This window comes from Oryctolagus cuniculus, chromosome 14 (assembly GCF_051225735.1).
Source record: "Oryctolagus cuniculus isolate XC-2025 breed Fujian yellow rabbit chromosome 14, ASM5122573v1, whole genome shotgun sequence".
In the NCBI taxonomy this organism is placed as follows: domain Eukaryota; kingdom Metazoa; phylum Chordata; class Mammalia; order Lagomorpha; family Leporidae; genus Oryctolagus; species Oryctolagus cuniculus.
In genome coordinates, this window is record NC_142880.1 from 58,520,874 (window position 1) to 58,546,914 (window position 26,041).

A 26,041-nucleotide genomic window follows, 5' to 3' on the forward strand; every position below is an offset into this window, starting at 1 on the left:
GCAGAGAGCTGGACTGGAAGAGGAGCAACCGGGATAGAATCCAGCACCCCGACCAGGTCTAGAACCTGGGGTGCCAGCGCCGCAGGCGGAGGATTAGCCAAGTGAGCCGAGGCGCCAGCCGCCAAAAGGTTTTAAAACACGTCTTTGTGAGGGGCTGTTGTGGCATAGCAGGTTAAACCAGTGCCACGGCTCATTAGGCTAATCCTCCACCTGCGGCGCTGGCACCCCGGGTTCTAGACCTGGTTGGGGCACTGGATTCTGTCCCGGTTGCTCCTCTTCCAGTCCAGCTCTCTGCTGTGGCCTGGGAAGGCAGTGGAGGAGTTTTTATGTATCTTGACAAGAGGGTTTGTCAAGTACCAGGTCGGAGAAAGACTCAAGGATACCTGATCCCCTGTTGCTCCAGACTTTGGAGGAATCACATTTCCACAGTGCTTGGGCCCTGTACCCAATGGGAGACCAGGAAGAAGCACCTGGCTCCTGGCTTCAGATCGGTGCAGCGCCTGCCGTGGCGGCCATTTGGGGAGTGAACCAACGGAGGGAAGACCTTTCTCTCTGTCTCTCTCTCTCACTGTCTAACTCTGCCTGTCAAAACAAAACAAAACAAAACAAAACAAAACAAAACAAAACAAAACAAAACAAACCCAACCCCTCAACCCTACTGGGTTGGCTGGCACCGGCACCCTGGGTTCTAGATCTGGTTGGGGCACCAGATTCTGTCCCACTTGCCCCTCTTCCAGTCCAGCTCTCTGCTGTGGCCTGAGAAGGCAGTGAAGGATTGCCCAAGTGCTTGGACCCTGCACCCGCATGGGAGACCAGGAGGAAGCACCTGGCTCCTGGCTTCAGATCAGCGCAGTGCGCCGGCCGTAGCGGCCATTTGAGGGTGAACCAACAGAACGAAGACCTCTCTGTCTCTCTCACTGTCTAACTCTGCCTGTCAATAATAATAATCATTAAAAAAAACCCTATTGGCCTCCTTTATTAGCTACTCAGAGGCAAGCCCTTTATTAGCTAGAGGCAGTAGTTTCCTGGGTATGCTATCATCTGCAAAGTGCTTGTCTTTCCTGATTCCCTAGTGATCCTGCCAGCTGGCTAACACAAGCTGTGTGAGTCTACCCCTTACAGAAGGGGAAACGGAAGACTGGAGCTGCCGAGAGGGAGAGGGAGAAGGAGGGAGAGAGGGAGAGGGAGAGGGAGAGGGAGAGGGAGAGGGAGGGAGGGAGAGAGAGAGAGAGAAAGAGAGAGAGGGAGGGAGGGAGAGAGAGAGAGAGAAAGAGAGAGAGAATCCAGTTCTTGAACAAAAGGCCAGTGTTACTTCAACCATCACAAATGAGACCACTCAGTTCTCCCTCAACATTCCCATATGTTGATGCTGAGATGCTAACAAACATTGAACAACTTATTGTCACACCTCAATTTATGCATAGTATCATAAAACAGAGAGGAAAATGTTTGAACCTCACTGTACAGTCAGAGAAATGGACTCAGGAAATGTGATTCCTCCAAGGTCTGGAGCAACAGGGGATCAGGTATCCTTGAGTCTTTCTCCGACCTGGTACTTGACAAACCCTCTTGTCAAGATACATAAAAACGCACCCTTCTCCACACAGAATCATCTCTCTGACGATCATGTGATGTCAAGCTCACCGTTCTTTCACATTAGTTCATCAGAGCCCATTCAAAAGTTGAAAAGATGGTAATTTCTACTGAGCTCAGTGAGACACAGATGAGTGAGTACAGGGCAGGCCTGAAAGAAATCTCCAGGGCTTTCCTCGCAACAGCGGACTGGGCCCAGCTGCTATGCACCACAGCAGACAGGCTGACGTTCCAGAGCAAGGAAAACCACAGGAAAGACCACAAGCATACATTAGCTCTGCATGTGATTTAATTAGAGAAAGTTTGGCCATGTTCATTCTTCCTTTCACTAATCAACATGGCAGCCAAGGGAGCTAGCACAGCTGTCACCTAGACAAGTACAACGCAATTTGGGGATGAACTAAAATGCTGACTCTGCTGTGCCTGAGCCTGAAGGGCTGGGCCTGCGGCACTTCAGACAGATGCAGAAAAGGCCATGGACACTGTCCCAGTCATGGGCGGCATGACCATATCCCTGTGCTTTGTCTGGAAAACGCCTATGTGTGAAGAAAACCCACTCAAAGCAAAGACTAACTCAGCAGCAATTGCAGGACTTTGTCTCACTTGACATCTGCAACTCAGTTTTACTCCCACCATGAAATCCACTGGTGTAGACTCTGAAAACATCTGCTGACTCTTCTCCCTCTGGGGAAAGTTTCACTATTGTTTAAAGCATACAGATTCATCATGCAATGAACTAATGTCCGCTTTCTTAACAAAACTGTGTGGCATGCACTTTGCAAGCCATCATCCTACCTAAAGACAGGTATTGAAGAAAAGATTGGGTCTGTCTCCCCATGACTGGACAGTGTACAGTGAGGGAACGCACCTCCTCCTTGTCACTCTGCCGGAGATGGTTGCAGCGATCCAAGAAACAGTGGCCACCCATGACCCACTCCTTCTGGATGAGGCTCTGGAAACCAGTCTTTGTTCGACAGTGGGCGTCCATCATCACTTGCACCAGAGAGGAAATGAGGCAGCAGAGGTCGGAAGCATTCTCCTCTAGGTGGGGACCCGGCAGCAGTGCCAAGAGGAAAAAGGGCATAAAAGTTAGCAATCTGCAGAGTGCTCTCTCATTTACACAGTCAAAAGAAGGGTTCCCAACACCAGGGTCTGCCAATAACAGTCAAGCTCTTTGAGGCAAAAGGCAATGGGAAAAAAAGGGTAATGTTTTCAGGCTGAGAAACAAATTGCTTTGGGCTTATCTAGTCCAGGTTCTGGCATATACTGTTACTAAATACAGATTTGCCCACTGATTATTGAATAAACACAGCACGACAAATCTACTCTCAGCATCGGGCATTTAGACGTGCCACATCAGAGTGAAATCATCCACGTACTGAGGATTTGCTGGCACTACAGAATAAGTGCACAACCCTCCCTTCCTAGGACATCAAGGCCTTCAACACAGAACCCGCTGTTCCAGGGCTGGGCTGCTTCTCAGATTTGCCTCAGAGAAGCTTTCCTCCACTCCAAAGTTCCCCATTAACTCTGCAGAAAGGTTGGTATTTCCCGACTGCCCCAGAACAGTCTCTTATTTTCAGCCCCAAAACTCTGTCCTCTGCTGGAGAAGCACAGAAGTGCCTGCTTCTCCTTGCCTACTCTAGAGAAGGAATTCCTGTGGGTCTACCTTCTGAGCCCATTTGGAAGACACTTTACAAAACACAGACAGCAGGGCCAATGCTGTGGTAGAGTGGTCTGGGCCTCTGCCTGTGACGTCAGCATCCCATATGGGTGCCAATTCAAGTCTCAGCTGCTCTTCTTCCAATTCAGCTCTCTGCTATGGCCTGGGAAAGCAGTAGAAGATAGCTCTGGCCACTGAGGCTATTTGGCAAGTGAACCCCCAATGGATAGAGGACTTCTCTGTAACTTTACCTCTCAAATAAAATATTTAAAAACAAAACAAACAAAAAAAACCCATACAGCAAAAAGCCCATTCACATACTTGCTTCAACATTCATTAATTAGAGCAAATAAAAGCATACACCTTGGGGCTGGCATTGTGGTGTAGCAGGTAAAGCTGCAATGCCGGCATCACTATGAGTGCTGGTTCACATCCTAGCCACTTCACTTTCGATCCACCTCCCTGCTAATGAGCCCGCATAAGCTGCATAATATGGCCCAAGTACTTGGGCCACTGCACCGACGTGGGAGACCTGGAAGAAAGCTCCTGGCTCCTGGCTTCAGAATGGCCCAGCTCTGACTGTTGTGGCCATTTGGGGAGTGAACCAGTGCATGGAAGAGCTCTCTTTCTCTAACTCTGCCTTTCAAATAAATAAGTAAATAAATCTTTATTTAAAAAAAAAAAAAAAAGCACACATCTGAGGTTGGCTGAATGGTAAAGCAGTTAAGATGCCACCTTAGGATGCCAACATTCCATATCAGGATGCTGGGGTCTGAGTCCTGCTTCTGCTTTCCATCCCAGCTTCCTGTTAATGCAGACCCTGGGAGGTAGCACATCATCGTTCAAGTGCTTGGGTCCTTGTCACCCACAAGGGACCATGGATGGAGTTCCAGGCTACTCATTTCAATCTGGTCCAGCCTTCGTTGTTCTGCACATTTGAGGAAATGAAGCAGCAATGGGAAGATTTCTCTTTTTCTCTCTGCCTCTGACATAAATGAAAATAACTTAAACGCACACATATACACACCTCTCTAGCCATGCTTTATCTTGGAGTTTTAAGATCTTAAAAATCAGGGGCCACAATCCTATGGTTTCCTGTTTACAAAAATAAGTACACTTCAAGTTGATTTTAAAAAATGCCCACAAGAACAGGGCTAGTATTTTTAGGACAGAAAATTTAAAATGCATTTTAACTAGAGAAGTATTCACACTGTCAGAACTCTACCGTATTGGCACAGGTTTACACTTGTCCCTTCCAGAAAATAGGCCTGAACTATGGAAGACATGGGTCTAAAAGAAACAGATTTTTATTTCTGTCCTCTAGTGCTATTGATTTCCAAAAAAGTTTTTTTTTAATTCTTATTTATTTGAAAGATAGAGACAGAAATCTCTCATCTGCTAGTTCACTCCTAAAATGCCTGGAATAGTCAGGGCTGGGCCAGGCCAAAGAAAGGAGCCTGAAACTGAATCCAGATCTCCCACGTGGATGGCAGAGACCCAAGCACTGGAGACATCACCTGCTGCCTCCCAGCACGTGCATTACCAGGAAACTGGAATGGAAAGCAGAACTGGGACCTGAACCGAGGTACACCAATAGGGAATGCTGATGTCCTAAGTAGCAGCTTAACAGCTGAATCAAATACTCACCACCACAAGTTTCTTTTTTAAGGGAATCTTTTCACATATACGAGTAATGGGGAAAGAAGTTGGAAAATGAGATTTCAAGGGGGAAAACTCAGTAGCCCAGGCAGGGGTAAGAGACAGCTAAGTTCAAGCATCCAAAGGTTCAGATTTCATTGTGTGCATCACTGCAAATAGTGCAGTCTTCTATCCCCCAGACCTCCAATCTTCATCTTCCTTTTGCCAATTACTCAGGTATTCAGGGTTCCTTTTTTTTTTTCTTTTGTTTTTTGTTTTTTGTTTTTGACAGGTAGAGTTACAGACAGTGAGAGAGACAGAGACAAAGGTCTTCCTTCCGTTGGTTCACTCACCAAATGGCCGCTACGGCCGGCACTGACGCCGATCCAAAGCCAGGAGCCAGGTGTTTCCTCCTGGTCTCCCATGCGGGTGCAGGGGCACAAGCACTTGGGCCATCCTCTTCTGCCCTCCCGGGCCACAGCAGAGAGCTGGACTGGAAGAGGAGCAACCGGGACTAGAACTGGCACTGCTGGCGGAGGATTAACCAAGTGAGCCACAGTGCTGGCCCCAGCCGTTCTTTCTTTCTTGCTTAGGTTTTTATTAACAAAATGTTTAAAGCAACTTTGCCACCAAATTGTAAACTTCTAGAAGGCAGAATCACAGAGGTCTGTACATGGAAGATGTTCAACATATGTACTCAAATCTGAGTCAGTGAATCAGCACTGAATAGTCCAGTAACCCTTAGACACATTTCCCGGGCTGCCCTTAGAATTTGAATCCAAACAGTCATGAAGAACATTTAAGAAATGATAACAGCTGGCTGGGGCATAAAAGCCTAAGACAATTTATTTAATTTAGAGTGTGTGCCTATAGCATTCTAAATAGCAGGTGATATTTTAGCTCATATTGAACAAGCTATAGCAATAGTTTTGTTGCATGGTGGTTTACATTTGCTTTTACACATTCTATATGTTTATGTCACTGTCCCATGTACAGCATAAAAAGCCCACTGAGGATAAGGAAATCACAGACCACCAACTTTATATGGCAACTGCACCAAGCTGTCAAGCCAAAAGATATAAAATAACAATCAAATCATCTATGGGTCTCTCTATAGAAAAAGGATTACTAGAACATTTTAATTTGGGGGTTGACATTGTGGTGTAGCAGGTAAGCCTCCACCTGTAACACCCGCATCCCATTTGGGTGCCAGTTTGTGTCCCACTTCAGATCCAGCTTCCTGCTAATGGCATGGGAAAAAGCAAAAGATAGCCCAAGTGCTTGGGCCCCTACCACCCATGTGGAAGACTCCTAGCTCCTAGCTCCGGCCTGGCCATGTGGGAGAAGAAGCTCCTAGCTCCGTTGCGGCCATCTGGGAGAGAACCAGCAGATGGAAGATCTCTCTCTCTCTGTAATTGTGACTTTCAAAACAACAACAACAACAAAAAAAAAAACTTAAAAAAAAATTTTTAGGGGCTGGCGCCCTGGCTCACTTGGCTAATCCTCCGCCTCCGGTGCCGGCATCCCATATGGGTGCCAGGTTCTAGTCCCGGTTGCTCCTCTTCCAGTCCAGCTCTCTGCTGTGGCCCGGGAAGGCAGTGAGGATGGCCCAAGTGCTTGGGCACCTGCACCCACATGGGAGACCAGGAGGAAACACCTGGCTCCTGGCTTCAGATCGACACAGCGCCAGCCGTAGCGGACATTTGGGTGGTGAACCAACGGAAGGAAGACCTTCCTCTCTGTCTCTCTCTCACTGTAACTCTGCCTGTCAAAAAAAATTTATTTTAAACTTTATCCAAGTTGAATTCATCATGCAAAACAAATCTAAAAGAAATGTGAGCTTTGATAAAGGTACCAAACAGTTCCTTCTTGAGCTGTGAATAGGTCTGCCAAGTTCAAATGAATTTTATTTTAAAATATAGCACAAACACCAGGCAAAAGATCCCAAGCTTATGAAGAAAGGAATGGGTACTATTACACGCTAGCTAGCTCCTTCTTTAAGACAAATCTAGGGGCCAGTGTGGTAACATAGCAGGCTAAGCCACCACCTGTGATACTGGCATCTCATGTGGATGCTGGTTTGAGACCTCGCTGCTCCACTTACGATCCAGGTCCCTGCTAATGTTCCTAGGAAAGCAGCAGAAGATGGCCCAAGTGCTTGGGCCCTTGCACCCACGTGGGAGACCTGGAAGAAGCTCCTGGCTCCTGGCTTCAGCCTGGCATAGACTCATTGTGGCCATTTGGAGACTGAACCAGCGGAAGATCTGTCTCTCCCTCTCTATAACTCTGCCTTTCAAATAATAAAAATAAATCTTTAAAAAAAAAGAAAAAAGAAGAAAAAGAAAAGGTGTCATAAAAATACAAGTCTATTTACATAAAGCTACCTATACAGAAACTGACTGTGAGATGAAGGAAAATAGAAACCATCCTTTGTGCTTTAAATATATTACCTAAAAGAAGAACGTTCACGTTTTGTGCTTCCAGACATTCAGTGATCTCTATTGCTTTTTTCAGGCAACGTCTAAATAGGAGAGAGTCAAGAAAAAGGACATCAGAAACAAAAAGGAAACTGGAAATATTCTGAACTGATCTTCAGTTTTCTATTTCACTTATGTTTCATACTAAAATCAATCAGAAAGAAACTAATTACCACTTATACTATCCATATACTTTAAGACACTCATCTTCAAATTGAAGGGAATCTTAAAATTAATGTAAAAATGCTCCCAGGTGATTTCTAAACTAGAAATTTTTGTTGAAAATTCATAACTGAGTCTGCTGGTGATTCCTAACAAGATCCATAAACACTGCACCTGGAGAATGTGATACGTGGCCATATTGCTTCATCTCAGGTAACTGGCTTCACACAAGGTGAACTTATCAGTGTGGCTCAAAAGAGCCAATCTGCTCAGAAGTCCTTTTAGTCTCTCTCTGCAGATGTTATTTCCTTTGGGACTATAGCCGCTAAGGCAGCTTTGACTTGTTCCCAGCTTATTAGGAGGGGCCCTCAAAGGGGCTGTCTTTGCTTGCAGTGGTGCCCTCTTCTGGCCCCCCAAAACTCTCCCCCACACTGGGATACATCATTTGGGTAGGGATGCTTGCTCTTATCTGCCCACACCACAAAATGAAGGGTTCTTTTATAACATTTTTCACTGTTTACAATTAAATATTCAAATTATGGGACATTTATGGTGGGCTCTGGAAAGCACAGTTGTCAGATGTCAGGAGGGCTGAGGCTCCAGCTTCTCACAATGCTGACTCAGAACTGTGAGAAACTGCACTGCCAGGCAGACAGAAGCATTCCTCTCTTTTCAGATGGAGTCAGAGGGTCAGAGTTACTGCCTCGCTCCAGCCATCTGCTTTGTACCTCCCTATGCCATATCCCCTGATGGCAACGGAGAAGAGCCAATCCATGGAGAAAACAGAAAAGGCAATATAACTGCTCTGATAACTCAAGCTAACACCAAAACCAAAAGTGATGAATTTAAATCATGATTTAAATTCTCAAATAGGCAATATGCACATAAGATACAAAATTCAAAAAGGTATTCAGTAAAAAGTTAGGCTCTCTCCCACTCTCATCCTCCAGTCTCCTCCCTAAGGCCTGCACTGTTGCCTGAATGATAATTTTGAGCTGCTATACCCTTCTACAGTTTTTCAATGCTTCATCCACAAAGTATATTTCCTTCCAAGCAGGTAACAGGACTGTAAATTCCCATCTGTTTAGAAAAAAATAAAAAAGTAAACTCTAGCATAGCCTTGAATACAACACGTGATCTATTCAATATGTGAAATATCAAACAGTGAAATCAGTCCTCAATCTCCTCTATTATTTTGAATTGACAATTGTAAAATTTATGAGAAAAACAATGGCCCGAAATACCTGATTATGTCAAGCCAGCTGCTACTTTCCAGCAAAGAAAACCATTTTATATCTGTGTCCCAAAATTCAGTACTGTTATCTGAAAAAAGGAAGAAAAGAGGAAAGATGTCAGTGAGGTCATCTGTCATGGTCACTGACAAGACTGTCACAATAACTCGTGCTACTCATCCGTGCTGTTCAGATGAAGGGCCCTAGACTCAAACTGCACATTCCAAGCACAAGTCTCTATTTTTAAGTAAAGGACATTCCCAAACTCAGCCAAGTGGTTTCTGAACTGTAGGTTGACAGAAGAGTGTGATAGTCAGAAAGAGGTATTTTGCTAAAATAAGAAATGCCTACAGTAAGTAAACAAAGCCATGATCTACCACCCTATAGTTCAACAAAAAGGGTAACGTGCTTTAAAAGCAGAAGTAGTCAACATACAGGCTGCTATTCCTAGAAGTGGAAAATGCAACAGGTGCAACAGAACACATCCTGATGCCATGTAAGACTTGACTTTAGATGCTTAAACACACAAGTTCATGTACCTTGCCCACCACTACATGATTACCAAGATTTATTTATTTGAAACATTTAATGAGGGAAAGAGAGGGAGAGACAGATATCTTCTATCAGCTGGTTCACTCCCCAACTGGCTGCAACAGCCAGGGCTGGGCTGGGCCAAAGCCATAAAATCAGGAGATTCATCCAGTTCTCCCATGCAGATGCAGGAGCCCAAACACTTAGGCCATCCCCTGTTGTTTTTCCAGGCACTATCAGCAGGGAGCTAAAAAGGAAGTCGAGTAGCCAGGACTTGAACCGCCACCCACATGGGATGCTGGCTATGCAGGTGGTGGCTTAACCTGCTGTGCCATAGTGCCGGTCCCCTCCGTGAATTTTTTGAAGATGACATACATTAGCTGAGTGAACCCTAAAAGAGTTAAGAGTTTTGTAGGTTAAGAAGTCCAAGTTAGGGAAAGTAATTGACATAGAGGTTAAGATACCATTGAAAACACTCATGTCCCTCATCAAAGTGCCTGGGTTTGATACCCAGCACTGCTCCTGACTGTAGCTTTCTACTAACAGAGATACTGGGAGGCAACAATGATAGCTCAAGTAATTTGCCTGCTGCCATCAATGTGAGCGAGCTGGATTGAGGTCCTAGCTCCTGGCTTTGGCCCCACTGGGCCACTGTCCACATTTGGGGAGTGAACCAGTGTACAGAAGGTCTCACTCTATCTCTTTTTCTCTCTTCCTCTCAAATAAATAAAATGGGGCCGGCGCTGTGGCACAGCGGGTAAAGCTGCTGCCTGCAGTTCCAGCATCCTATATGGGTGCCGGTTTGAGTCCCAGCTGCTCCACTTCCAATCCAGCTCTCTGCTATGACCTGGGAAAGCAGTGGAAGATGATGCAAGTCCGTTGGTCCTTGCATCTGAGTGGGAATCCCAGAAAGAAGATCCTGGCTTTGGATCGGCACAGCTCTGGCTGTTGTGGCCATTTGAGGAGTGAACCAGCAGATGGAAGACCTTTCTCTCTGTTTCTCCCTCTCTCTGTAATTCTACCTCTCAAATAAACAGAATCTTCAAAATAAATAAATAGTACCATTTAAAAAGGAAAATGTCCATGTCATTTGTACATGTGACAAATCTCACATGTTAAAGATTTATTCAGGAATGAAAAAAATCACCAGGTGATTGAGTATGTGAGTCAAGTTCTAAACTGTTACTAGCAGACAGCCTGGACAGGGAAATGGGGGTAAAGCTGGGCTGGACATATTTCGTTTTCTAGTGTATGTGTTTCTTTTACTTTGTAAGAAACTGTATATGCCAAGCTGGAAGGAAAATTATGGTATTTCTACTTGGGGAAGAAACTCCACTGTGGAAAACAAACAGCTCATTTAATTTATAAATCACTGCAGTAAGTCGGTGAATATAGGTTCATAGACTTTTCAGGATTCTTTTTTTTTTAAATCTTTTATTTAATAAATATAAATTTCATTTATATATAAATATAAATTTAATAAATAAATAGGTACAGCTTTTTGGAATATAGCGGTTCCTCCCCCCATATCCACTCCCACCCCCACTCCCATCCCACCTCCTACTCCCTCTCCCATCTCATTCTTCATTAAGATTCATTTTTAATTATCTTTATATATAGAATATCAAGTCTATACTAAGTAAAGATTTCAACAGTTTTTAGCCACACAGACATACGAAGTATAAAGTACTGTTTAAAGACTCATTTTACCGTTAATTCTCATAGTACAACTAATTAAGGAAAGAGGTCCTACATGGGGAGCAAGTGCACAGTGACTCCTGTTGTTGATTTAATAACTGACACTCTTATAATTATGACATCAGTGATCACCCAAGGCTTTTACAGGATCTTGAGGCTGGCTGCCTCTGCCTACCACCATAAGGAACCCAGGAAAAAGGCACCAACTTTCAACTGATCCACGTGGCATGTCTTTCCCTATCTGACAGGAAAGTTTTGCTCAGCATTCTTCTCACCTATGAGAAATAGCTGTTTAAATTTAGAGTATGCAGTCTGGATTTCCTGCAGGGATAGGAAGTTGCTTGACAGGTCCTCAGTTTTAACAATTTCATAGGGCGGCCTGTGGATGATCTTGTAAATTCTAGGTAGCAAAAATTAACATGAGATTAGAAGAGCATACATGAATTTAGCATAGCTCATCATTTCCTAAGAACTAGCCATGCATCACAAACTGTGAAGGGCTTTGCAGGTAGCCCCTTTTTCAACTCATCTTTGTGGTAAGTGCTGCAGACTGCTGTTCCCGGTCAACCAATGTTGGAATGGAGGTGCACAGAGTAGAACTACTAGGCCAGAGATTGTCAAGTTTATAAACTAATAGGCCCAATTTAACTACAGACTTTATTCCATTTTTTCTTTTTAATTTGTCCATGTTGGATGCTTTGTTTGGTCATTTATTTTGAAAATTTTCAAATATGTAGAAAAATGACATTTACCAGGACTTGACAGCTGTGGACATAACAGCTATTATGGCACCTCCTTGCTGAACACTTTAGCATGCATCTCTAAAAATAAGAGTAGTTGACATTCTTAATGATTATGCTACACTGATTCCTCTAAAAGTAATTAAAACAACCACTGAGTTGTATTTCCATAGCACTACGCCACCAGCAAGTAAACAGAAATGGACGCTAATAGTACTAATAACTGTTCCCTGTTCCTTAGAAAACAGAAACTGAACTAAACAAGAACAAAATGTAAATTGGTACTGACCCATCCAAGAAGCTCTTATGAATTTGTAAAATGACATCATCCTGTTCTTTGGGCAGTGCTGACATTTTCAAAAGGGCACTTCCATTATGGCAGGACCAACACCATATCTGCAGAGGGGAATACAGGGTGGTGAGGCAGAATATTCAACATCCAGCGGGGGAAAGGTAAGCTGAGCATTTAAATTCACACAGGGGAACTCATAACTTCAGTACAAAATGACTGGATATATTCATGTTTAGTAAGCCAGGGAATATTAAGTCACAATGAAAAAGACTGACTCCACCTTTAAAAAAAAAAAAGCAGGGCCGGCGCTGCAGCTCACTAGGCTAATCCTCCGCCTGCGGCACCAGCACCTCGGGTTCTAGACCCGGTTGGGGTGCCAGATTCTGTCCCGGTTGCTCCTCTTCCAGTTCAGCTCTCTGCTGTGGCCCAGGACTGCAGTGGAGGATGGCCCAGGTGCTTGGGCTCTGCACCTGCATGGGAGACCAGGAGGAAGCACCTGGCTCCTGGCTTCAGATCAGCGCAGCGCGTTGGTCACAACGCACTGGCGGTAGTGGCCACTTGGGGGGTGAACCAACAGAAAAAGGAAGACCTTTTTTTCTGTCTCTCTCTCTCTCTCACTGTCTAACTGCCTGTCAAAAAAAAAAAAAGAAAAAAAAAAGGGCGCAAAACAAAATAACAGGTCTATGCAGTCAGACTCAGACTTGCTTAGGATCTAACATACATCCTTTGACAAGGGTTTAGTGCTGTTAATCTAGATGATAACATTTTTGTTACTAGGACAGTAGGTATCACTGGAGTGCAGCTTACTATGTGTCAGGCATTTTACTTGTTAACTTTCATGGTCACTCCCTCTGATCGATATTATTCCCATTCACAGCATGAGTCTTAAGAGACTGCAAGATTTCCCCACACTGTATAGAAAGTAGCAGCAATCTAACTCTAAAGATCTTGCTCAACCTGGATGACAAATGGAGTAGCTCCCCTTATCTGAGAGAGAATGGAGAGCTGGCTATTCAACATACAGAGAATGAAACTTGTACAGCAAGGCACTGCACTAGGCTATAAGAGGGCATAAAGATGACTAAGATACTAAGTCTATCTTTGCAGCCTACACTTTCTTTTTTTTATTTATTTTTATTTTTTATTTATTTTTTGACAGGCAGAGTGGATAGTGAGAGAGAGAGAGACAGAGAGAAAGGTCTTCCTTTGCCGTTGGTTCACCCTCCAATGGCCGCAGCAGCCAGCGCACTGCACTGATCCGATGGCAGGAGCCAGGTATTTATCCTGGTCTCCCATGGGGTGCAGGGCCCAAGCACTTGGGCCATCCTCCACTGCACTCCCTGGCCACAGTAGAGAGCTAGCCTGGAAGAGGGGCAACCGGGACAGAATCCGGCGCCCCGACCGGGACTAGAACCTGGTGTGCCGGCGCCGCAAGGCGGAAGATTAGCCTAGTGAGCCTATACTTTCAAAAGGGAAATACACTTCCAAATAAAACAAAGTAGGATGTGGCAAACAGCAAGAGAATTTCAAAGAACAATAAAGGGAGGTCAAAGGACAAAAAAATCAGATGAGTGACCATGAGTAAGAGGTCAGGGTGTGTCAGCTATGTTCTGGATACTTTGGGTGTTTGTTTTGCAGGAAGAAAAGGAAATTAAAAATTATCTTAGAGCAAAGTAATCCACCAGTGGAGCCTGTAGTGGAGGAGAGGGCAGAGCAAGTCAGGTGGATGACACAGTTTTAGCCTCTGTGCCCTGTAAAAGGCCTGGTTATGTGTTGGGTGGCTAAGGTCCAGCCCTTGCTTTGCCAGCCAAACCACCCGCCTAGGCACAGAGGTAAACCTAGAGGAAATGAATGTCTTTTGTAATTCAGCTGCACACAGATGTCACTCTTTTGGCATTCATCTGCTATGTATAAAGCATACACTGTATATGTCAGCAGTATCTAGGTGGAGAGTTAAGAGATCAACACAATAACCCAGGCAATAGTCTGCACTGCTCTTAGATTGTCAGAGAGAGAGAGAGAGAGAGCTGGCACTTAGTAGGCTAAGCCTCCACCTGCAGCACTGGCATCCCAAATGGGTGCTGGTTCAAGTTCCAGCTGCTCCACTTCTGATCTAGTTTTCTGCTTGTGGCCTGGGAAAGCAGTAGAAGATAGCCCAAGTGCTTGGGCCCCTACACCCACATGGGAGACCCAGAAGAAGCTCCTGGCTCCTGGCTTTGGATTGGCTCAGCTCTGGCCATTGTGGCCATTTGGGGAGTGAATCAGTAGATGGAAGACCTTTCTCTTTGTCTTTCCCTCTATCTGTAACTCCATCTCTCAAATAAATAAGTAAATCTTAAAAAAAATAAATAAATAAAGACAGAAAAAGAAAAAGAGGAACCGGGTTGGGCTTTCTGGGGAAGATGCTGAAATCAGCACTGGCATGTTGGCTAGTACCAACAGAGGATACCCAAATGAAGACACTTAGGAGGTCCCAACATGAGAGTTCTTATCTAAAGAGAAGAAGGTGATGGCCAGCTGAATGAAAGAGATGATAACCCACCCACAGACCAGTGTGAGGAGAGTGTCACAGAACTATTTCAGGAACTGTCAGGAAGAACTCCTTTCAGACCTGGCCATACTTTAAGATTCATAATGGGCAGAAGAAGTATTAGAATACTGAGATGAACCAAAGGGCCCCTTGCAGTTCTCTTCTACCCTTTGCCTATGTCGTGCTAAGCAATGTGCAGAAAGCACCACAGCTTTCAGCCCTCTGCCAAAGGTGCATTTTTTTTTAAAGCTTTATTTATTTGAAAGACAGTGTTACTGGGAGAAGCAAAGACAGAGAGAGAGAGGTTTTCTATCTGCTGGTTTACTGCCCAAATGGCTGCAACAGCCAGAGCTGAGCCAATCCGAAGCCAGAAGCCAGAAACTTCCTCCAGGCTGGCGCCGTGGCTCAACAGGCTAATCCTCCGCCCTGTGGCGCCGGCACACCAGGTTCTAGTCCCGGTCGGGGCGCCGGATTCTGTCCCGGTTGCCCCTCTTCCAGGCCAGCTCTCTGCTGTGGCCAGGGAGTGCAGTGGAGGATGCCCCAAGTCCTTGGGCCCTGCACCCCATGGGAGACCAGGAGAAGCACCTGGCTCCTGCCATCGGATCAGCGCGGTGCGCTGGCCGCAGCACGCTGGCTGCGGTGGCCATTGGAGAGTGAACCAACGGCAAAGGAAGACCTTTCTCTCTGTCTCTCTCACTGTCCACTCTGCCTGTCAAAATAAATAAATAAATAAATAAATAAATAAATAAATAAATAAATAAACTTCCTCCAGGCCTCCACCTGGGTGCAGGGACACAAAGGCCTGGGCCACCCTTTGCTGCTCTCCCAGGCACATTAGCAGGGAGTGAGACTGGAAGTGGAGCAGCAGGGACTCGAACTGGCACCATATGGGATGCCACCACTGCAGGTTGGAGCCCTAACCCATGGAGCCACAGCACCGGCCCCTAGCTGATGCAGTTCACTAGAATAAAGAGGTGGGGTACACTTAGCCATAATTGGGTGACAGAAATTAAGTGCTCTTAAGCTTTTCTATCTCTTCACCTGGACAAACAAAACAAAACAAAAACAAAACCACAGACCATTGGTGATATTCAGCCATAACTCACTTTTCACTGGGGACAAGTATAATGATAACCTCCAATCAATTGTTTCATTTCAGGGTGGGCAGCTGTTGCAGCTGTGAACATGTTGGTTATATATATCAGAGTGCCCAGGTTCAAGTTCCAGCTCCATTCTCAATTCCAGCTTTCCTCTAATTTACACCCTGGGAGGAAGCAGGTGATAACTCAAGTACCTAGTTCCTTCCACCTAATTTGGGAGAACCAGAATGAGGTCCTTGCTCCTGGCTCTGGTCAGGCTCAGCCATGGCTGTTGCAGGCATTTGGGGAGTGAGCCAGCAGACAGGAGACTGATCTCTTTCTCTGCCTTTTCAATAAATTAAATATATGTTTAAAAAACAATAGTTTCATTTCATCTGAAGCATGGAGGGATAATTAACTCTCTTGTTATCCTTCATTTGAAACAGTAAATAGAAACAAGCAAAATTCCTGGTCAGAGCAAGACTTCTCCCAGGGAATTTAGAAAAAAAAAAAAAAAAAAGTCATCCCTTATGGCAATACATAAAATTTCTCTCTGGGAAAGAACCAGAGTTCTTAGTAGGAATTATTAACAATAGGCAAGAGTCAGAGTGCTAATCCCATTTATTCTTTTTGAAAAGGGGAGCTTATTCATTTTTTGGTACATTTTCAAGTGTCTCTCTTAGCAGAGTCAAAGACAAAGCTAAGGAGAATATTTACAATCAAACATGAGAAAGGAGTGCAAGGAGCACTAGGGAGGTAAGAGGACCAAGACAGGACAGTATGTTCAAGGCGAGGACAGGGACTTAGAAGAAAAAAACGGGAGGATGTAATCAGTGTCAAAAACTGCAGCAATGTAACGAAGTGGGGCCATGTGAGGCTCAATGACTTCTGGGAGGGTAATGCTAGCAGAGTGGGGGAGTACAAGTCATGTTGCAAGAAATGAGTGAATGATGGGCTCTTTGAATATGTCTCCCAGTATAGGGAAGGGGAACCAGATAGCAGCCTGTTAAAGAAAAGCTTCCTCAGCTTAGGTGAGGCTTGAGGATGTCTACAGGAAGAACAGACTGTGCTTTAGAAAGATAACAACGGTTAGGAGGCAAGCTGAGGGAAGAGAACAAGCACACAGCGCTGGCTCCAGACAGAGCCATCCCGAACTAGGCAGAGGTTCAGATTTGGATTGAAGGAAACAGAAGCACAGAGAAACAGCAGGAGGTCAAGAAGAAGGAAGCTGAGGAAGTTCTTATCACTGTCCTGGATCTCACTGACGTAGGGGACAGGTCATCAGTGAGAGTATGAGAGGTAAGAATGATTCTACAAACTTAGAGAAGGAAAATATGTTTTCCCAGGAAGGATGACACCAGAACCACAAAGAGTAGAAGTTGAGCCTAGCTGAGTCATGGCTGAGTCAAGGCAGCAAACAGTTTTCACAGATCCCGTTACACAGTCTGCTACTTGGTTTGAAAAACCTACAGCAATGTTCATTAGCTTGAGTTTTTTTGAAAAAAGATCAAAATGCAAGAATGGGAGAAGAGCAGATCAAGGAGGCCTACATCTCTACAATGGCACCAAGTTCTGACTGAACTGAGCAACCACGCAGGTCTTCATGGAAAAGGAATAAGTTAAGGCAGGGAAGATTAGGTTTGTAAAGAAACAAAGAGATATAGAAATACTCTGTGGTAATGACTGCACAACACTGTGAATATACTAAACATCACTGGTGATAAATTATGTTACATGCATATTAGATTTTTTATTTAAAGATTTATTTATTTGAAAGGCAGAGTTATGGGGACACACACACACACACACACAAAGATCTTCCACTGGTTCACTCCCCTAAATAGCCACAATGGCCAGAGCTGGGCCAAGCCAAAGCCAGGGGGCAGGAATTTCTTCCAGGTCTTTCACACGGCTGCATACGCCCAAGGACTTGGGATATCTTTTGTTGCTTTCCCAGGTGCATTAGCAGGGAGCTGAATGAGATGTGGCACCAAAAAAAGAAAAAAAGAAAAAAGAAAAAAAAAAAAAAAGAAAAGAAAAGCCAGTGCTGTGGCACGTAAAGCCACCGCCTGCAGTGCAGGCATCCCATATGGGTGCCAGTTAGAGTCCTGGCTGTTCTACTTACTATCCAGCTCTCTGCTATAGCCTGGGGAAGCAGCAGAAGATGGCCCAGGTGCTTTGGCCCCTGTACCAGAGTGGAAGACCTGGAAGAAGCTCCTGGCTTCTGATCAGCGCAGCTCCAGCCATTGAGGCCATTTGGGGAGTGAACCAGTGAATGGAAGACTTCTCTCTCTGTCTCTGCCTCTCTGTAACTCTGCCTTTCACATAAATAAATAAATCTTTTTTTAAAATGATTTATTTATTTATGTGAAAGGTAGAGTTACACAGAGACAGAAAGAGAGGTCTTCCATCCGATGGTTCGCTCCCCAATTGGCCGCAATGGCTGGAGCTGCGCCGATTCGAAGCCAGGAGCCAGGAGCCTCCTCTGGGTCTCCTAAGTGGGTGCAGGAGCCCAAGGACTTGGGTCACCTTCTACTGCTTTCCCAGGCCATAGCAGAGAGCAAGTTCGGAAGAGGAGCAGCTGGGACTAGAACTGGCACCCATATGGGATGCCAGTGCTTCAGGCCAAGGCTTTAACCCGCTGTGCCACAGCGCTGGCCCCCAAATAAATAAATCTTAAAAAAAAAAAAAAAAAAAGAAGCGGAGCAGCTGGGACTCAAACTGGCACCCATATAGAATGTCAGTATTGTAAGCAGTGGCTTTACCTGCTTTCCCAGAGCACCAGCCCATTATGTGCATTTTACCACAATTTTAAAACATTCCATAAATGGTGCTGAAAGCCCTTCATAATCTAGCCCCAAACTATCTCTTCAATCTATCACTCCCCATGTCCCTACCACGTATTAACTGCTATTGTTGATGCAAGTGGTCACATGCCATATCCTAGGGGAAATGTTTTATGCAGGTCATCTCACAGACCAGTCACTCCCAAGCTTTCTGTTCTTAGATCCCTTTAACATTCTTAAAAATTACAGAATAGCCTAAAGAGCTTCTGTTTATGTGTTAGTTATTGATATTTGCCACATTAGAAATTAAAACTGAGAAACTTCAAAAGTATCAGTATATTTAAAAACAATAATAAACCAATTACATGTTAATATAACTAACATTTTCTATCAGAAAAAAAAATTTAGTACAAAAGTGGCATTGTAGGACCAGCATCTGTGCACAGTGGGTTAAGCCACCTGGCATCCCATATGAGCACTAATTTTGAATCCCAACTGCTCTACTTTCGACCCAGTTCCCTATCAGTGTGCTTTGGGAAGTAGTGGATAAAGGCCCAAGTACTTGGGTCCCTGCCACCCACATAGAAGACCTGGATGAAGTTCCTGGCTCCTGGCTTCTACCAGACTGACCCCTGCCTGTTGCAGCCATTTTGGGAAGTAAACCAGAAAATGGAAGATCTCTTTCTCTTTCAAATAAATAAATAAATCTTTCAAAAAAAGAAACATAGCATTGTTTTATAATTTTGCAAACCTTTTAATATCTAGTTTAATAAAGCCTTCATTTTCCTTTTTTAAAAAAACTATTCATTTGAGAGGCAGAAAGAGAAAGAGATACAGATAAAGAGAGAGCTCCCTTCCACTGGCTCATTCCCCAAATATCTACCACAGCCAGGGCTAGGCCAAGTTGGGAACTCAATCCAGGTCTCCTATGTGGGTGGTAGGAACCCAAGTATTGGAGTCAGCTCCTCCCAGGGTGCACATTAGTAGGAAGCCAGAATTAGGAACAGAGACAGGACTCACACTCAGGCACTCCATAATGGGATGCAGGCACTGCGAACAATAGCCTAACCTCATGGCCAAAATCCCTGCCCCAAAGCTTAATTTCCTTCTCTGCTTAACAAAAACAATACATACAGAGAATGAGTAAGTTCAATAAAAATGACAGAGGAAGAAAAAAGACAAGGATGCGGCCAGAGAGGGGCTTGTGAACACTAACATTACTTAGTTATCTTATTTTCTGAGGGTCTGCTTAAGAATCTGATGAGTTATATGCTAAACAAGAAACCACTAATCTAGATCACTTTTTTATTTCTTTTTATAGATCACCTTAAGGATGGGGTTCTCAACTTGTATTTTGCTCCTGAGACGACATGTGGAAATATCTGAATATTACCTTTTATTGTCATAGGTTCAGAGGATATTACTAGCATCTCAGAAAATGTCATTGGCAGTAATGGTATTAAATATTCTACAACGACAGCCCTGAAAACAAAGAATTATCTGGCCTGAAATGTCTGTAGTGCCTATGGCAAGAACCTGGGACTTAAAAACAAAAAATAGGGGCCGGTGCTGTGGCGTAGCAGGTAAAGCTGCCACCTTCAGTGCCGGCATCCCATATGGGCGCCAGTTTGAGACCTGGCTGCTCCACTTACAATCCAGCTCTCTGCTATGGCCTGGGAAAGCAGTGGAAGATGGCCTTGGGCCCCTGCACATGCATGGGAGATCCGGAAGAAGTTCCTGGCTCTTGGCTCCGGATCAGCACAGTTCCGACTGTTGCAGCCATCTGGGGAGTGAACCAGTGGATGGACTCTCTCTCTCTCTCTTTCTGCGTCTCCTCTCTGTGTAACTGTGACTTTCAAGTAAAATAAATAAATCTTTAAAAAAAATAAATAAAAAACAGAACTCTGCAATACTGATCATTTTAAAGAAAATTGAAATGACTGCATTTTCTAGGCTAAGGTTCCTAATTCTGTCAACCTCCAATAAAAAAGTCTTTTAACTTGCTTAAGGTGATTTTTTTATGATCTTCATGTTCTAGTCAGATAAAAATCTTACATTAAAAGAGAGAAATCTTGATTGATTGATAGTTCTGAATTCACTGGCTAGATATGTACATTTCATCTTGTATAACACTAGTATATTGTCCACTCAAGAAAACTCCACCAATAACTTTCAGGACATATAATTAAGATGTAATGAATACACTGTCTCACAGTTTGTGCCTAAGTTATGCTACTGGTTCTACACTCAGTTCTACTTTTTTTTTTTTTAAAGAAAACTTAATATATATATGCTTACTCATAACTGACACATAATAATTGTACATAAGTATGGGGTACAGTGTGATATTTCTTTTCTTTTTTAAAAATTTATTTTATTTATTTGAAAGACAGTGTAACAGAGAGAGGTAGAGACAGAGAGAGAGGTCTTCCATCCGATGGTTCACTCCCCAAATGGTTGCAACGGCTGGAGCTGCACCAATCTGAAGCCAGGAGCCAGGAGCCTCCTCTGGGTCTCCCATGTGGGTGCAGCGGCCCAAGGACTTGGGCCATCTTCTACTGCTTTCCCAGGCCATAGCGGAGAGCTGAACCAGAAGTGGAGCAGCCAAGACTAGAACCGGCACCCATATGGGATGCCGGTGCTTCAGGCTAGGGCTTTAACCTGCTGTGCCACATCGATGGCCCAGTGTGATATTTCAATGCATATATATAATTTGTAATGATCCGAAGCTAGGCGCTTCTTCCCGGTCTCCCACACAGGTGCAGGGGCCCAAGCACTTGGGCCATCCTCTACTGCCTTCCTGGGCCACAGCAGAGAGCAGGACTGGAGGAGGAGCAACCAGGACTAGAACCTGGCGCCCTTATGGGATGCTGGTGCCGCAGGCAGAGGATTAACCAAGTGAGTCACAGCGCCGACCCCAGAACATAATTTTTTAAAAAGAAATATGTTATTTATGCTAACATATAATGTTAAATAAATATTAAATTTATTTCAGTTTGAATTTCTAATATGGCAAACATCAACAGTTACAAAACCTCTTAGATCTTACTAAATTTCTAGGAATATAAAGTTTTGAGGCCAGAAAGTCTGAGAACTGCTACTCTAAATCAAAGATGCAAACTGGTGGGACATGAGCCAACTCTGGCCCCAAGACTTTTTTTTTTTAAACATTTGCATCAGCTTCATATTTTCAGAGATCAAGAAAATTCACATACTAATTAATATCTCTGGTTTCTAAAAAATCAAGACATCTGGCAACATTCAGCCCTCAACCTCACATGGCACAAACCAGTTGGTGCTAAAGAGCTGCTCCCCTGGAGCAGGTCGAGAGTCCCTGGCTCACTGCAAGGGCCACGCTCATTATCTGCCTGGCTTCCATGGTTTCTGGATGTAAGAACCTTTTCCACCACTTGCCTCCCGTCTGAGAATGAACGTTTTGGTGAACCAGCCATGTGCACAGCACAGCGTTTACTTACAATTCTTGTTTCTTACTAAATTCCCTCTAGGCTTGGCAATTCTCAACAACTAATTAGAAACTCAAGTGACTGCCGGAGTCTTGCTTTCTTTGATCAGTGATACATTCAACATAGCTCTCATCCCATTCTATTCTGTAAAAACTAATAAGTAATCCATGTTGTCTCTGGGAGAAAATACAACCACCACACCCATGAAAGATTTCTAGTGTGGACCAAAAAGTATCTTAAATCCGACTACCCTTAGAGTGGTCAGCTCAGGTTCAATATGATTTAGGTGCTAAACAAAGCTCGCTCTCAACCCCAGACATGTCTGTCATCCTCTTCTAAGTTGCTTTAATGCCTCTGCTGAACACTCAAGTGTGTGTGTGAAAATTTTAGAATTCTGTCCCAGGGAGCCTCATGTTTAAGAGACTTCTCTAGGGAGTCCCTAAGATATTTTTGGATCACTCTTGGACAGAAGACAAACTCACTAGTACAAAGCCAAGTGCTTTAAGCAGGATCATTTTGCTAGGCTGGGCCTCCAGATGCACTTACTGGTATGCCATGACCCTGAAAGCGCCGCACATCCTCTTCAGGAAGAGGGGTGGGGACAACAAAGTATGCTGGCAACCTAGAAGAAAGAGATGTCATCAAATTTTAGTACTACATTTAATTCAAAAAATATGCAAGCTCACTTCAATGAATGTGAGGAAGCTAAGCAGAACCATTTAAACTATGATGAAGACCATATTCCCCAGCTAGGAAGAACCTAGACCAGTTTTCGGTTTGGTGCAGAGTACTCTGGCCAAATCAGTCAGGAATCTGAGTTCATATCCTAGCTCTGCCTCTGTTCCTGCACAACCTTAAGTAAGTTATTCCACATCTCTAGGTCTAGTTCCTCTTCTATAAAATAAGGGGACTGGAAAATGTGATATCAAAAATACATGAATTCCAAATTTGGAAGTGATATTTCTCATAGTATCAATTTTATGTTACTTTCAGTTAAATAATATTAAAATCAAGAATTATGAGATGACTGCTGCCTAAATATTTTATTAAGTGTTCTAGAAACAAACATTTAATGGCTATGAGCCACATACTGCTCCAATTACTTAACTTGAACACTGTTCTAATTACTTAACAGGAATTGTTCACTTGATCCTCCCCAACATTTCTACGAGGACACTATTATTATCTCCATAATATAGATAAAGAAACTGTGACCCAATGCTGCTAATCCTTCCCAGGTTACACAATAAGCACACAGGGGCTGGTGCTGTGGTGTAGTGGGTTAAAGCTGCCGCCTGCAATGCCTGTATCCCAAATGGGTGCTGGTTCAAGTCCCGGCTGCTCCACTTCTGATCCAGCTCTCTGCTATGGCCTGGGAAAGCAGTAGAAGATGGCTCAAGTGCTTGAGACCCTGCACCCGCCTGGGAGACCCGGAGGAAGCTCCTGGCTCCTGGATTCAGATCAGCGCAGCTCCAACCGTTGGGGCCATCTGGGGAGTGAACCAGCAGATGGAAGACCTCTTTCTCTCTCTGCCTCTGTCTCTCTGTAACTCTGCCCTTCAAATAAATAAATAAAAACTTAAAGAAAAAAAATAGGAAACTTAGTCTCTAAAAAGAAGAAATCTGTTAAGTAGTACATGGAAAAATTGAGTTTTCAGAATTTGGAGATCAAAGGTATCATCTTTTAGTCAGCAGACGTGGGTTTCTATGAATAAGAAACATACCTAAGTTCTATTACTATGGGGCTGTAAATATTTCTCAAAGAGCCTAAAGCAAGCCTGAAATAAGGTAGTTATGGAATTACAATGGAAAATAAAGAGGTGTTTGTATGCATACTGCATTTTTATGTCATTCTAACTAAGCATCAAGTCATGCGAAAGATGGATTTTCAGAATTAAAGAGATTGGAACTTGGGGCTGGCGCTGTGGCTTAGCAGATAAAGCTGCTGCCTGCAGTGCCAGCATCCCATATGGGCGTCAGTTCAATTGACTGCTCCACTTCTGATTCAGCTGTCTTCTATAGCCTGGGAAAGCAGCGGAAAACAGCCCAAGTCCTTGGGCCCCTGCACCCACGTGGGAGACCCAGAAGAAGCTCCTGGCTTCTGGCTAAGGATCAGCACAGCTCCAGCTATTGTGACCAATTGGGGAGTGAACCAGCAGATGGAAGACCTCTCTCTCTGCCTCTCCTTCTCTCTCCTGTGACTCTGATTTCAAATAAATAAATCTTAAAAAAAAAAAGAGAGAGAGAGAGAGAGATTGGAACTCAAATGTGATCAAGCTGGTAGTCCTAATCAATGTATATGGGATAGAATAACAAATAAACATCACCACGGAGATGTGGGAAATTATCAGAAAAAAAGCCTAGCTTTTTCAATAAATTTCAAGAATATGATGATATGAGAAGATTAAGCAATTTAAGAAACTGATTAATCAATTGCAAGATAGCAATCTCATTGAATTTTGATTAATAATTAGATTCAAAAAATGAAAGAGAAATTGTTCAAAAAATTTTAAGCAATTGTGTTCGCAGCCGCTGCCGCGCCACCATCACTCCCTAATGACAGCACCACCTCTCACTCACCAAGCTGCAGCAGCAGAAGGGGGATATAAAGATCTATTATATCATAGCTCCTACAAAGCACACTGCCTGCAAACTGACTGATGGTAAAGCACCCTGGAAGCAACTGGCTACAAAAGCCGTTCGCTGTAGTAGAGTGCACCCTCTACTGGAGGGGTAAAGAAATCTTATCGTTACAGGCTGGTATTATGGTACTTCGTGAAATTAGATGTTATCAGAAGTCCACTGAGCTTCTAATTCGCAAACTCCTCTTCCAGTGTCTGGAGCAAAGCAAGAAATTGCTCAGGACTTCAAAACAGATCTGTGCTTCTAGAGCGCAGCTTTTGGTGCTTTGCAAAAGGCAAGTGAGGTCTATCTGCTTGGCCTTTTTGAAAACACCAACCTGTGTGCTATCCATGCCAAACATGTAACAATTATGCCAAAAGACATCCAGCTGGCATGCCGCATACGTGGAGAACTTAAGAATCCACTATAATGGGAAAAATTTCATTCTCAAAAAAATTTTTTTTCTTCTTGTTATTGGTAGTTCTGAACGTTAGCTATTTTTTTCCCACGGGGTCAAAATGTACCTAAGTATTTGATTGCGAGTGGAAAAACAGGGGACAGAAATCAGGTATTGGCAGTTTTTCCATTTTCATTTGTGTGTGGATTTTTAATATAAATGCGGGGACGTAAAGCATTAATGCAAGTCAAAATGTTTCAGTGAACAAGTTTTAGCAGTTCAACTTTATAACAATTATAAATAAACTTGCTAAATTTTTCTGGACAACGCCAACATTTGGATTTTTTAAAAACAAGTAAATTTCCTATTGATGACAACTAAATGGTGTTTGTAGCATTTTTATCATACAGTAGATTCCATCCATTTACTATACTTCTGAGTTGTCCTATATGCAAGTACATGTTTTTAATGTTGTGTGTCTTCTGTGCTGTTCCTGTAAGTTTGCTATTAAAATACATTAAACTATTAAAAAAAAATTTAAGACAGTGGGGAAAATCTGACTCCTAACTGGATATTAAGGAATTAATGTGAAATATAAAGGTGTGATGATGGCTTTAGGGTTATATTTATAAAAAAGAATTGCTCTGGGGATGGTGTTGTGGCGTAGCAGGTTAAGTCTCTACCTGCAGTGTCAGCATCCCATTATGGGTGCTGGTTTGAGGCCTGGCTGCTCCACTTCCAATCCAGCTCCCTGCTAGTGTGTCTGGGAAGACAGTGGCAGATGGCCCTGTCGCTCCCCGTCTTCGTGGAGGAACGACACAGGACCCTGCGCTGTTCTTTCATCTGCTCGGCCCTCCCCGGGTTTGCTGCTGGTTCTTCCCGGGTTGGCTACTATCCCTTCCACCTCCGTGGAAGGGCAGTTCCCCCTGGCCACATTCCCCACTTCCGCAGGGGAGCGGCACACCGCCGGCCGGCTTTCTCGGGGGCTGCACGGGTTCCCTTAGATGTTCCCCATAGGTGTTCCTGGTGCATGCCGTCTCTCTCCTCCTTTATAGTCCTCCTCCGCCAATCCCAACTCGGCTGCCCACACGCCGAGTACGCTGCTCTCCAATCAGGAGCAAGTCCTACAGTTAATTGG

At 44.0% G+C, this 26,041-nt stretch overlaps 1 protein-coding gene across 6 annotated transcripts in view; it reads right to left on the minus strand.

Moving 5' to 3' along the window:
- Positions 1-26,041, minus strand: part of MTMR12 (myotubularin related protein 12) — a 102,597-nt gene that overhangs the window by 9,528 nt on the left and 67,028 nt on the right. For 3 of the 6 annotated variants that reach the window (XM_008262096.5, XM_089312681.1, XM_089312683.1), the window contains 6 exons: positions 22,432-22,507; positions 12,024-12,130; positions 11,270-11,394; positions 8,778-8,856; positions 7,345-7,415; positions 2,462-2,634 (listed from right to left, as the gene is read on the minus strand). In XM_008262096.5, the coding sequence (XP_008260318.1) occupies positions 2,462-2,634; positions 7,345-7,415; positions 8,778-8,856; positions 11,270-11,394; positions 12,024-12,130; positions 22,432-22,507 (631 nt within the window). Of the gene's footprint in view, positions 1-2,461; positions 2,635-6,387; positions 6,660-7,344; positions 7,416-8,777; positions 8,857-11,269; positions 11,395-12,023; positions 12,131-22,431; positions 22,508-26,041 lie in introns of all 6 variants that reach the window. The other 3 variants (XM_089312682.1, XM_089312684.1, XR_016220120.1) reach the window with 2 other exon arrangements.